Below are 12,156 nucleotides of genomic sequence, written 5' to 3'. Positions count from 1 at the left end.
GCCACCAATTGTGCAAGTTCTCCCACTTAAAAAGATGAGAGAGGCCTGTAATTTTCATCATAGGTACACTTCAACTATGACAGACAAAATGAGAAAAAAAAATCCAGAAAATCCCATTGTAGGATTTTTAATGAATTTATTTGCAAATTATGGTGGAAAATAAGTATTTGGTCACCTACAAACAAGCAAGATTTCTGGCTCTCACAGACCTGTAACTTCTTCTTTAAGAGGCTCCTCTGTCCTCCACTCGTTACCTGTATTAATGGCACCTGTTTGAACTTGTTATCAGTATAAAAGACACCTGTCCACAACCTCAAACAGTCACACTCCAAACTCCACTATGGCCAAGACCAAAGAGCTGTCAAAGGACACCAGAAACAAAATTGTAGACCTGCACCAGGCTGGGAAGAGTGAATCTGTAATAGGTAAGCAGGTTGGTTTGAAGAAATCAACTGTGGGAGCAATTATTAGGAAATGGAAGACATACAAGACCACTGATAATCTCCCTCGATCTGGGGCTCCACGCAAGATCTCACCCCGTGGGGTCAAAATGATCACAAGAACGGTGAGCAAAAATCCCAGAACCACACGGGGGGACCTAGTGAATGACCTGCAGAGAGCTGGGACCAAAGTAACAAAGCCTACAATCAGTAACACACTACGCCGCCAGGGACTCAAATCCTGCAGTGCCAGACGTGTCCCCCTGCTTAAGCCAGTACATGTCCAGGCCCATCTGAAGTTTGCTAGAGAGCATTTGGATGATCCAGAAGAAGATTGGGAGAATGTCATATGGTCAGATGAAACCAAAATATAACTTTGGAGGACAAAGAATGCTGAGTTGCATCCAAAGAACACCATACCTACTGTGAAGCATGGGGGTGGAAACATCATGCTTTGGGGCTGTTTTTCTGCAAAGGGACCAGGACGACTGATCCGTGTAAAGGAAAGAATGAATGGGGCCATGTATCGTGAGATTTTGAGTGAAAACCTCCTTCCATCAGCAAGGACATTGAAGATGAAACGTGGCTGGGTCTTTCAGTATGACAATGATCCCAAACACACCGCCCGGGCAACGAAGGAGTGGCTTCGTAAGAAGCATTTCAAGGTCCTGCAGTGGCCTAGCCAGTCTCCAGATCTCAACCCCATATAAAATCTTTGGAGGGAGTTGAAAGTCCATGTTGCCCAGCAACAGCCCCAAAACATCACTGCTCTAGAGGAGATCTGCATGGAGGAATGGGCCAAAATACCAGCAACAGTGTGTGAAAACCTTGTGAAGACTTACAGAAAACGTTTGATCTCTGTCATTGCCAACAAAGGGTATATAACAAAGTATTGAGAAACTTTTGTTATTGACCAAATACTTATTTTCCACCATAATTTGCAAATAAATTCATTAAAAATCCTACAATGTGATTTTCTGGATTTTTCTTTCTCATTTTGTCTGTCATAGTTGAAGTGTACCTATGATGAAAATTACAGGCCTCTCTCATCTTTTTAAGTGGGAGAACTTGCACAATTGGTGGCTGACTAAATACTTTTTTGCCCCACTGTAAGCAGATGTTCTTGGTAGACCAGACAACCAATTAAACACAATCATCTGTGAGCTGTGACTTTATAGCTTTAATCTTGCCTTGGGTACGTATGAGGGATGATACCAGAGTTATCATCCAAGGACCTTCCTGTATGGGGCATGTTACTCATCAATATGACTTTGAATGACTGGCAACACCATGATTTGACTGAACAAAGGTAGTGTTTATTGTGGACATAAAAAATATATATGCTCGATTGAGCTTTGAAAGGGATGCTAAATACAAATGCCATGGGATCTACCAACGTCAGGGAGAGTGAGATCTCTCCCTTAACACCAAACAAAAAGACAATTGACTGTACTAATGAGACTTGCATGTTCATCACACTGCAGTGCACACCTCAAGCACACACACACACATGAGAGGTTGTGAAGTGAGGAGGGAATCTACTCAGGTTTTTTCTAGCGTTGATATGTATGCATCATAGATATTTGTTTAGTTTTGGAAATGTACAGTTTGAGTTAACTTACACATTGCTTATATTCAATCTACTGTATAAGGATATTGTTGCGTATATGTGTTTATGCACTTCGTATAATTGTGTTACATTTACGTAGATATATTTTTAAATTATGTGTTGCTGCTAGCAGTGGTTTGAACATGTTTGTTATGTTGTTTTGTAAAGGGGACAGTGGAAGACATTGGAGGACTATTTGTTCACAGCCTCCAACTCTCCTTGATCAATTTATTGAGCATGGTCGTTCCGTACTAGTCTGCCAACATTTGCTCCAAGACTGACTAGCATATACTGAGAAGAGTGCCCCCTCTGTCACCTGTCTCTATGGCAACAGAGCAGCAGACAGACACATTGTAATCCACAATCACTCCGTTCTCTTTACATGACCTTCTCCTCCCAAAGCCCCTTTAATTGATGAATCACCGGTTTGATTTATTGTTGCAATTAAGCCGAGTGGATGTCTTTCAGAACAGACGGACATCTGCAAGATAAGCTAACATTGCAGTTCTATACAACAGGTCAAAAACAGACTGCAAAATTCAGTTTTGCCTGTAAATTATTTTGTGTGCAGTATTATCTTTAGACTGTTTTACACCTTTGATGAGATGATACTTTCTCTGATACAGGACGAAATGGGGGGACCATCGAAAAACCGAACAGGGATGTATGTGGTGAACGAGTACTGACACACAGGTACAGTAGGTGACACACTTTCTGTATGCTTATGTACTTCAGTTGTACTATCAGGTAGACAACAGAGGAAGTGTAGTTTCATGTTTTTAATTCCAGGAGACAATCTCCCCTGAATGCTTTCTTTCCTTCCATACATCAGGGATGGGGTTCAATGAGAGGTTTGAATAGGTAGACTACTGATTATTGTAGATATAGGTGTGTAGAGATGTGTCAACATACATATTGATTAAACACATTGAAATAACTTCCTAAGAAAACACATCACTCATGTAATGTTGAAGATACTGTATATATTTAATTGAAGTAATTTACTGTTTTTACGATTGGTTGTTTTTGTTGTCCCTTCCCTACTTCTCTTTCCTCCAGAAGCTCCAGTCAATTGGGTAAGAAGACCATCTGAAATGGCCTTATGAAATAATATGCATGGGAGCAATGACAATTCTGTACAAATGGTCCAATTATCTCTGAAGTATCTGAATGAAGATCATGGCGTTGGCTTACTGATTGTAATTTCAACCTGTAATATTCAAATCAAATCACATTTATTTATGAAGCCCTTTTTACATCAGCTGATGTCACAAAGTGCTATACAGAAACCCAGCCTAAAACCCCAAACAGCAAACAATGCAGATGTCCTAATGTTATTTTATTCCTAATGTTTTTACCAGTGGAGGCTGCTGAGGGGAGGACAGCTCATAATAATAGCCGGAATGGAGTCAATGGAATGGTATCAAAGACATCAAACACGTGGTTTCCATGTGGTTGTTACCATTCCATTGACTCCATTTGTATTTCGTATTATTCTGTACGTAAATCCGAGGCACTCCATTTAGTATATGTTACGCCTCCCCGACCAACCTCCCTACTTTAGTAAATGGGGTCAAAATATGTATCCTGCAATTAACATTTAAGAAGAATGAGTAAGGGTGCCCCTAAGGACAATACCCTATCAGGTACAGTTAACAAGAAGTTAATTGTTTTCAAAGACTGTAAATCAAACCTTTTTACTTGGGCTGAGAGATCCAGATCTAATTCCATTCCGCATGTAAGACATGTTTTGAGATAGGAAACTAGCATGCCAAGAAGTTAACTATTCCACAAACCCAACCCAGTGAGTAAAACACCAATGTTATGTATATTTGACAATCTGATTAAATAAATCCACCATTATTAATAAAATCTGTGAGATGTAACTATCTGTAAACATTTGAAGTCACCGTGCATTGGAGCTTTAAACTTTGCATGAAAAAAATCCAAATAATTTTGGGATTAAATATTGTAAATATTAAATCAAGTTTGTTAGATTGTTATGGGCAGAAGTGGTTTGGATGCATTCATGGTTTGTAAAAGAGTTGGATGATTCTGTTCATCAGGAGAACTGAAGCTAGGGCAGAACAGACATGCCTCTGTTTGTATCTAAGCCTGCCCTCATCCCCTGGCTTTTCTTTCTTTTATTCTTTGTGTGAAAGGAACAAGTAAATAGATATCTAGATAACGTGCTTTACAGTTAGGCTGGGTGTGGCGGTGTGATAAAGAATAAGGTACTGTATTAAATTACGAAATTAGTCAGACTCCATAAAATTGAGATTTACTCAAACTTTGTCCATTATATGCAAGTCAGCGTGTATTAAAAGGGCAACACCTCTTTCTGCTATTTTGGCCAATGGGCTAGGTTTAACATAAAAAGTTGACATATGGGTGTCCTGGTAACAGATACATAACATTCATGATAATCAGCTACCAAGTGACATTGAGAATTGAAGACTTACATTTTTCAAGGTGTGCAGTACAAACCGCATTCTTATCCAAAATGCATGAGGTGTATGTCCCTTCCTCTCCATATCCCCTAACTGTATATATGTATTAGATATGTCTTTCTACAGTTGCATTGTATATTTTTCCAGGGAAACGTCACAGTGGTTGCTGTTACTAATACTGTCCAGCAGGAAGATCAATCAATCAGAGAGAAACTTTCAACCAAAACAAATAAGATCACAAAATCAGACAAGTGACACACTATGACGATAAGACAAATCTAGAAAATATAACATACAGTAATATCATGACATCACCAATACAGACAATACACTGGCAAGGAAATGTGGCATCAAGACTTGATTATACCTTGAATGCCCTGCCACATACTTGCCCACTGGAATGCCCAGTGCCCACTGCTATTGGCACAGAGGGTGTGGTGCTCCTAATACTGACAACAGGTCCGATTACCTCTGCATGGTAAAAGCCAGGACAGTTCGGGAAAAATGGAATAGTTCAGGATCTGATGAAGATTATGCTCCCAACTCTTTCCATCTGAATGTTATTCCTAGTGACATTAAAATGTAATGACTTATGATGAATTGGAGAAAACAAAAAACCTTCCCATTTTTTTACTGTGGATTCTGACTGGTTGATGTTGTGAATTGTGTCCCTAATTTAACGCACCAATTGTAGTCACTTAGTTAATTAGTTACTGTAGAAAACTGTTATAAAACTTCTTTACATTTCATTACTACACCCCACCCCATACCCCTCCACCATTTAACATTCAAGACTTCGCTTTGAAATTGGTCGATTTGCGTTCAAATGATCAACCATGAGACTGCAACGCAGTAACAGTAGCTGTTAAATCCTACATAAACAGCTGACACACCAAGGCTGCTTCACAAAGGCAGCCCAATTTTTATTATTATTTTTCCCACTAATTGGTCTTTGGAACAATCAGATCAGCTCTGAAAAATATCTGATGTGATTGGTCAAAGACCAATTGATAGGAAAAATATCAGAATTGGGCTGTATGTCTAAATGCAGCCAAAGAACAAAGTAAGCATATTTCCCAGTAGCTTATCCATGGGTGAGGTTGCCATAATGTACAGTATATTAATCTGGGTGTGGGTGAAAAGAGGTTTCGTTATATGACACACACACCTTCCACTTATGACATATAAAAATGTAGTCTTTAAATGCTAATTATTGAATCACTGCAAACAATATTGGATATCTTCAGTTGAAAGTACAATACCATATTTATGTGTTTATCTTTACAATGAAGACCTAACCTAACTAACTTGAGACCTAACTTCTGTCTGAGTATAGTAAAAAAAATAAAAAATAAACATTGTAAATATGCTGGTTGAGGAAAATAATTACATTTAGAAAAATCTAAATATTTTTTATACATTTTTATTTAACCAGGCGAGTCAGTTAAGAACACATTATTATTTACAAGTCAAGATAATTATGTAAACTTAAATCAGAATTCTGATTGTTTTGCGCTTGTTTCCAAATGTGAAATCACTGTGTAGGCTATGCATTGCCATCTTGTGGCTTGAAGGCGCAAATGGAATATAATGATCATAAAAGCATCTGCAGTATAAATCCACTTTGTTCATAACATTTCATCACTAACAACAACACCCTTGCAATAAAAACTGTTCTTACGCACAACATTGATAGCTCATGCAAAGCCCTCAAACAGCCATATAAGACTTGTAGGTGTTGCTGTAGATATTAAAGGGATAGTTCACCCAAAGTTCATTATTGGTTAATACATACAAGATTTTTTGAAAGATGATAGTTCACTTTAGGTGACCTTCACCGGTTAAGGCAAACTCCAGGAAGTGATGTCATCCTCCAGGAAGTCACTTCATCACAGGGCTAGACGTCCAGGTTTAGTGAAGACAGTTAACATCGGGTCCCCTGTCCCTCCAGGTTCTTAAGCCAGAGCTCCAGGGCGTATTTGGTACCAGTGCTGACCCGCTCCACATCTTCTCCGCTATTCGGGGCCCGGTTACACAAAACAGACAATGGCAAAATTGACTCACTGAGCCCACCTTCCGGAGAGACCTCCAATACACTGCAGAACCAACACCACAGAAACAAAATGCCAACATTGTTAAGAGGAACCCAATGAAATAATTCATGTCAGAGGAAATTAGCCCAGTAAAACTTTTTTCACAAATACTTATCAATGGTACACTATATAATCTATTTTTTCTGTTTATGTTTTGAGTGCATTACTTTGTGGATGTGATGTACCTTATGGTTGGAGCCAGGCCCTCCAACGGTGTCACAGAACCCTCCTCTCCGTCCACGGCGGACACGATGGCCTTGACCAGCGAGGCGTCCACCCACAGACAGCCACTGACCTCAGCAGGCTCGGGGTGCAGAGAGGCCTAGAACAAAGATAGTCTTTAGTGAGTCAGAGGCCTTCTCTTTGATTTGGCTTTGTGTGCCTTTAATGATAACACCAGAAAGGAATATGGACAGGCAGACAGATAGACAGACATACAGGACAGTGAGGCAGATACCTGGAGCTGCTGGTGTGTGAGGGAGGTGTTTAGGAGCATGTAAGTGACCACATGGTGCCTCTGTGGCATCCCTCTGCTCAGCATGGGTGGGAAAACTGACTGTGAAGAGAAACAGAACATGAGCAAACAGGACTGTCAGACAAATCAGAATGTCTGTGGAATTGTGGCCAGTAGATTTTTTCTAATGCATTTACATATTATTATTATTTAACAAACTATTCCCTGGACCTAGAAATGTGATGTGTAGTGGCAGTGATTTCCCACCTCCCAGAGCCCCAGCAGCTGAGCTGAGACGTCTCCAGGGTCCAGCTTCAGTCCTGTCTCCTCCCTCAGCTCCCTCAGCCCTGCGTCCAGGAGCTGACAAACAAGAGAGATATGAGGCAAACACACACACCAAGCTTGATTGAAGGGAATTGACCCCAGAGACCATGAGGGTGTTGAAACCACAGGCAAAGACACTTATGGGGAATAATCAATTTTATCTTCCACTGTTTAATAGCTATAGCAACTAGAAACGTTACCCTCTCATCCAGTTCCACATGGCCACCTGAAAAAATGAAAACAAATCACCCTTTCAATATCAGGAAACAACACTAAAGTTAATTGGGTTACCCAAAGTGTCGTTCTATGGAATGCTATTTCATTTTAAAAGGTTACTTCCGCAGAAAGATGCCATACCTGGTGGAACCCACACATTGGGGAAAATGCGGAGACTGGACGCCCGTCGAGTTAACAACACCTTCTGATTGGCTGACTGCAGAAGAATAGCAACCCCCACGTCCACTCCGCGGCTCTGAACATCCAATGGGATTGCAGCTGCCTCTGCGACAGACAGATACTTGAAGGGGCAAAAGGTTGCCCTCTGAGAAAAAACAAATATCAAACAAATAAACTCAAACATTTTCCATTACACTTTTTTCAGTCAAACAACAATTATTTATATGGGATGTGGCCACAACTGATAAAACAATTAAACCTATAATTTTATTAAATTGAATGTATTCCGTGGAGCCATTACCTTTAGAGGAATTCCTCTCCCCTTCTCGCAGTCACACAGTATAAAGCGATTGTTCTCCAAAGAACACTTCACCTCCACCTCATCATCAAGAGTCTCTGTAAAATGACCTGTTATGCTCTAACAGAAAATTAAGTGGTAAAAAAAGACGTTTTTTTTAACTGTTGCATAATTCACCTCATATAACAACCTTTGAAGAATCGGCAACTACAAGAATAAAGGCTAACCATTTATCTAAATGACTTGATTTCAATGTATTTTGGAGGGGAAAGTACTGGGCCTGGTATGGGTCCATTCAGTCATTGTTTTTTGGTTATCAATATACAAATCCTGATAATGGATGGCAATCTTTGGCCCATAGATTAAGGAAATATACACTATATATACAAAAGTATGTGGACGCCCCTTCAAATTAGTGGATTCGGCTATTTCAGCCGCACCTGTTGCTGACAGGTGTATAAAATCGAGCACACAGTAATTTAATCTCCATAGATAAACATTGTCAGTAGAATGGCCTTACTGAAGAGCTCAGTAAGTCACCGTCATAGGACGCCACCTTTCCAACAACTCAATTCGTCAAATTTCTGCCCTGCTAGAGCTGCCCCGGGCAACTCTACAGTGGCAAGAAAAAGTATGTGAACCTTTTGGAATTACCTGGATTTCTTGTCTATATTGAATAGATCATTTAAACATTCAGTGTAGGTTGGAAAAAGTATGTGAACCCCTAGGCTAATGACTTCTACAAAAGCTAACTGGAGTCATCAATGAGACAAGATTGGAGATGTTGGTTAGAACTGCCTTGTCCTATAAAAAAACAACATTTGAGTTTGCTATTCACAAGAAGCATTGCCTGATGTGAACCATGCCTTGACCAAAAGAGATGTTAGAATACCTACGATTAAGAATTGTTGACTTGCATAAAGCTGGAAAGGGTTACAAAAGTATCTCTAAAAGCCTTGATGTTCATCAGTCCACAGTAAGACAAATTGTCTATAAATTGAGAAAGTTCAGCACTGTTGCTAATTTCCCTAGGAGTGGCAATCCTGCAAAGATGACTGCAAAAGCACAGCGCAGAATGCTCAATGAGGTTTATGAAGAATCCTAGTGTCAGCTAAAGACTTACAGAAATCTCTGGAACATGCTAACATCTCTGACAAGTCTACGATATGTAAAACACTAAACAAGAATGGTGTTCATGGGAGGACACCACAGAAGAAGCCACTGCTGTCCCAAAAAAACACTGCTGCAAGTCTGAAGTTTGCAAAAGTGCAACTGGCAAAATATTCTGTGGATAGATGAAACTACAGTTGCGTTGTTTGGAAGGAACACACAACACTATGTGTGGAGGAAAAAAGGCACAGCACACCAACATCAAAACCCTCCACCAAAAAGTATGGTGGAGGGAGCATCATGGTTTGGGGCTGCTTTGCTGCCTCAGGGCCTGGACAGCTTGCCATCACTGACGGAAAAATGAATTCATAAGTTTATCAAGACATTTTGCAGGAGAATGTTAGGCTATCTGTCTGTCAATTGAAGCTCAACAGAAGTCAGGTGATGCAACAGGACAACGACCCAAAACACAGAAGTAAATCAACAGAATAGCTTCAACAGAAGAAAATACGCCTTCTGGAGTGGCCCAGTCAGAGTCCTGACCTCAACCCGATTGAGATGCTGTGGCATGACCTCAAGAGAGCAGTTCACACCAGACATCCCAAGAATATTGCTGAACTTAAACAGTTTTATAAAGAGGAATGGTCCAAAATTCCTCCTGACCGTTGTGCAGGTCTGATCCGCAACTACAAAAAATGTTTGGTTGAGGTTATTGGAGAGTCAACCAGTTATTGAATCCAAGGTTTCACATACTTTTTCCACCCTGCACTGTGAGTGTTTACACTGTGTGTTCAATAAAGACATGAAAACGTATAATTGTTAGTGTGTTATTAGTTTAAGCAGACTGTATTTGTCTATTGTTGTGACCTAGATGAAGATCAGATCAAATTTGATGACCAATTTATGCAGAAATCCAGGTATTTCCAAAGGGTTCACATACTTTTTCTTGCCACTGTAAGTGCTGTTATTGTGAAGTGGAAATGTCTAGGAGCAACAACGCGAAGTGGTAGGCCACACAAGCTCATAGAACGGGACTGCCGAGTGCCGAAGCACGTAGTGCGTAAAACATTGTCTGTCCTAAGTTGCAAGACTCAGTACCTAGTTCCAAACTGCCTCTGGAAGCAAAGTCAGAACTGTTCGCCGGGAGCTTCATGAAATGGGTTTCCATGGCCGAGCAGCCGCACATAAGCCTAAAATCACCAAGCGTCGGCTGGAGTGGTGTAAAGCTTGCCACCATTTGACTCGGGAGCAGTGGAAATCCATTCTCTGGAGTGATGAATCACGCTTCACCATCTGGCAGTCCGACAGACGAATCTGGGTTTGGAGGATGCCAGAAGAACGCTACCTGCCCCAAAGCATAGTGCCAACTATAAAGTTTGGAGGAGGAATAATGGTCTGTGGCTGTTATTCATGGTTTGGGCTAGGCCCCTTAGTTCCAGTGAATGGAAATCTTAACGCTACAGCATACAATGACATTCCAGATGACTCTGTGCCTCCAACTTTGTGGCAACAGTTTGGGGAAGACCCTTTCCTGTTTCCGCATGACAATGCTCCCGTGTATAAAGGGAGGTCCATACAAAAATAGTTTGTTGAGATCGGTGTGGAAGAACTTGACTGGCCGGCAGAGCCCTGACCTAAACCCCATCGAACAGCTTTGGGATGAATTGGAACGCCGACTGCGAGCCCAACATCAGTGCCCGACCTCACTAATGCTCGTGGCTAAATAGAAGCAAGTCCCTGCAGCAATGTTCCAACAGCTAGTGGAAAGCCTTCCTAGAAGAGTGGAGGCTGTTATTGCAGTGGAGCAGAGGGAGGGAGGAGAGGGGGCACAAACTCCATAGTAATGCCCATGATTTTGCAATTAGATGTTTGATGTGAAGTTGTCCACATACTTTTGGTCATGTAGTGTATATGTACAGTATTATTGTTTTATTTTGCATTTAACCTTTTAATTTGGGTGACCTACCCCTTTAAAATGGTACTACAGTAAAACCAAACACTACCATAGCACCTCGTTTTGATAAATTCCACGTGACATTGGCATTTGGCTAGTGTTGAAGTGACAACAAAGCAAAAACATAGCACATGCACAACTGACCTGTACAAAACGGGCACATTGCGGTGCGACATTATTCTTCGACAGATGAACCAGAATTTTCGTGACTTTTTCCATGGTTGTCAATTATTCTCCTTATTGATAGATACAGTAGTTTAATGCAGGTGACAGTTGGCTAGCCTGATTTACAAAACAATTTGTCAAATAATCCTGCGAGCGATAACAAATCAGATTTCTGATAGCAATATAAGAATGGCAATGCACGTTAGCTAGCTAGCTAATATTACCACATTACACATTTGTTCAAATGAGTAGCGCAATTGACATCCCACTGCAGTTCACTGAAGTATTGACAACCAAGTTAACTCTATAGCTAGCCGTTATTCTGATCAATTCCCAAGCTGTATTAGCTAACTATCTATCCAGTGGGCTCCTGCCTTGTTAACTAGGTGGACGGTTCATGCAACAAAATTGTTTCCTGCCCACTGATCTTCTTAGTTTCTATGGCTGGCTGTCATGTCCAAGGAATATAAACACAAATGTACACGTAGCTAGCTACCTACATTCATTGGCTACATCGAAATCACATGTGGCTCTTCTTCTTCTTTGGTTTATATATGGCGGTTCGCAACCAACTTTAATGTTCTTTACCGCAACAAACTGGACTGGAGTGTGGACCAGAGAAAAGGAAAGTCTAAAAACTCTAAATCCTACCCACTATTCTCATCTCCTGAAAATTCCACCCCAAAAACATATTTTTGTATTTTTTTCCTTAGTCCATTGCTGATATCAAAATGTGTTGCATGTCATCAATAAGGTTTTAAAGATATACAGTATAACTTTCACAATACAGAAATACAGCTGATATGATGCATTATGAATCATATGATGGAAAAGACAACATCATGTGATGCAAAATGCATCAT

The 12,156-nt window shown here is 40.5% G+C and overlaps 1 protein-coding gene across 1 annotated transcript; it reads right to left on the bottom strand.

Annotated features, from left to right (window-relative positions):
* Positions 1 to 5,909: 5,909 nt before the first annotated feature.
* On the bottom strand, positions 5,910 to 11,781 carry LOC120047657 (nucleoside diphosphate-linked moiety X motif 17-like). Its single transcript, XM_038993201.1, has 8 exons — positions 11,273 to 11,781; positions 8,068 to 8,184; positions 7,728 to 7,911; positions 7,571 to 7,596; positions 7,314 to 7,406; positions 7,050 to 7,148; positions 6,778 to 6,914; positions 5,910 to 6,595 (listed from the first exon to the last, which is right to left on the bottom strand). Exons 1-8 carry the CDS (start codon positions 11,345 to 11,347, stop codon positions 6,424 to 6,426), a joined length of 903 nt encoding a protein of 300 aa, XP_038849129.1. The 5' UTR covers positions 11,348 to 11,781; the 3' UTR covers positions 5,910 to 6,423.
* Between the last annotated feature and the right edge of the window lie 375 nt (positions 11,782 to 12,156).

This window comes from Salvelinus namaycush, chromosome 5 (genome assembly GCF_016432855.1).
Source record: "Salvelinus namaycush isolate Seneca chromosome 5, SaNama_1.0, whole genome shotgun sequence".
In the NCBI taxonomy this organism is placed as follows: Eukaryota; Metazoa; Chordata; class Actinopteri; order Salmoniformes; family Salmonidae; genus Salvelinus; species Salvelinus namaycush.
This window is presented reverse-complemented; position numbering and strand designations above follow the sequence as displayed.

Bases quoted from the DNA above. Each gene is read 5' to 3' on its own strand.
- LOC120047657 (XM_038993201.1), bottom strand. From the start codon at position 11,347: ATGGAAAAAGTCACGAAAATTCTGGTTCATCTGTCGAAGAATAATGTC. The intron at 8,185-11,272 runs GTCAGTTGTGCA...ATTTTCTGTTAG, and splicing joins AATGTGCCCGTTTTGTACAG to AGCATAACAGGTCATTTTAC. The intron at 7,407-7,570 runs GTAACGTTTCTA...CTTGTTTGTCAG, and splicing joins ATGTGGAACTGGATGAGAGG to CTCCTGGACGCAGGGCTGAG.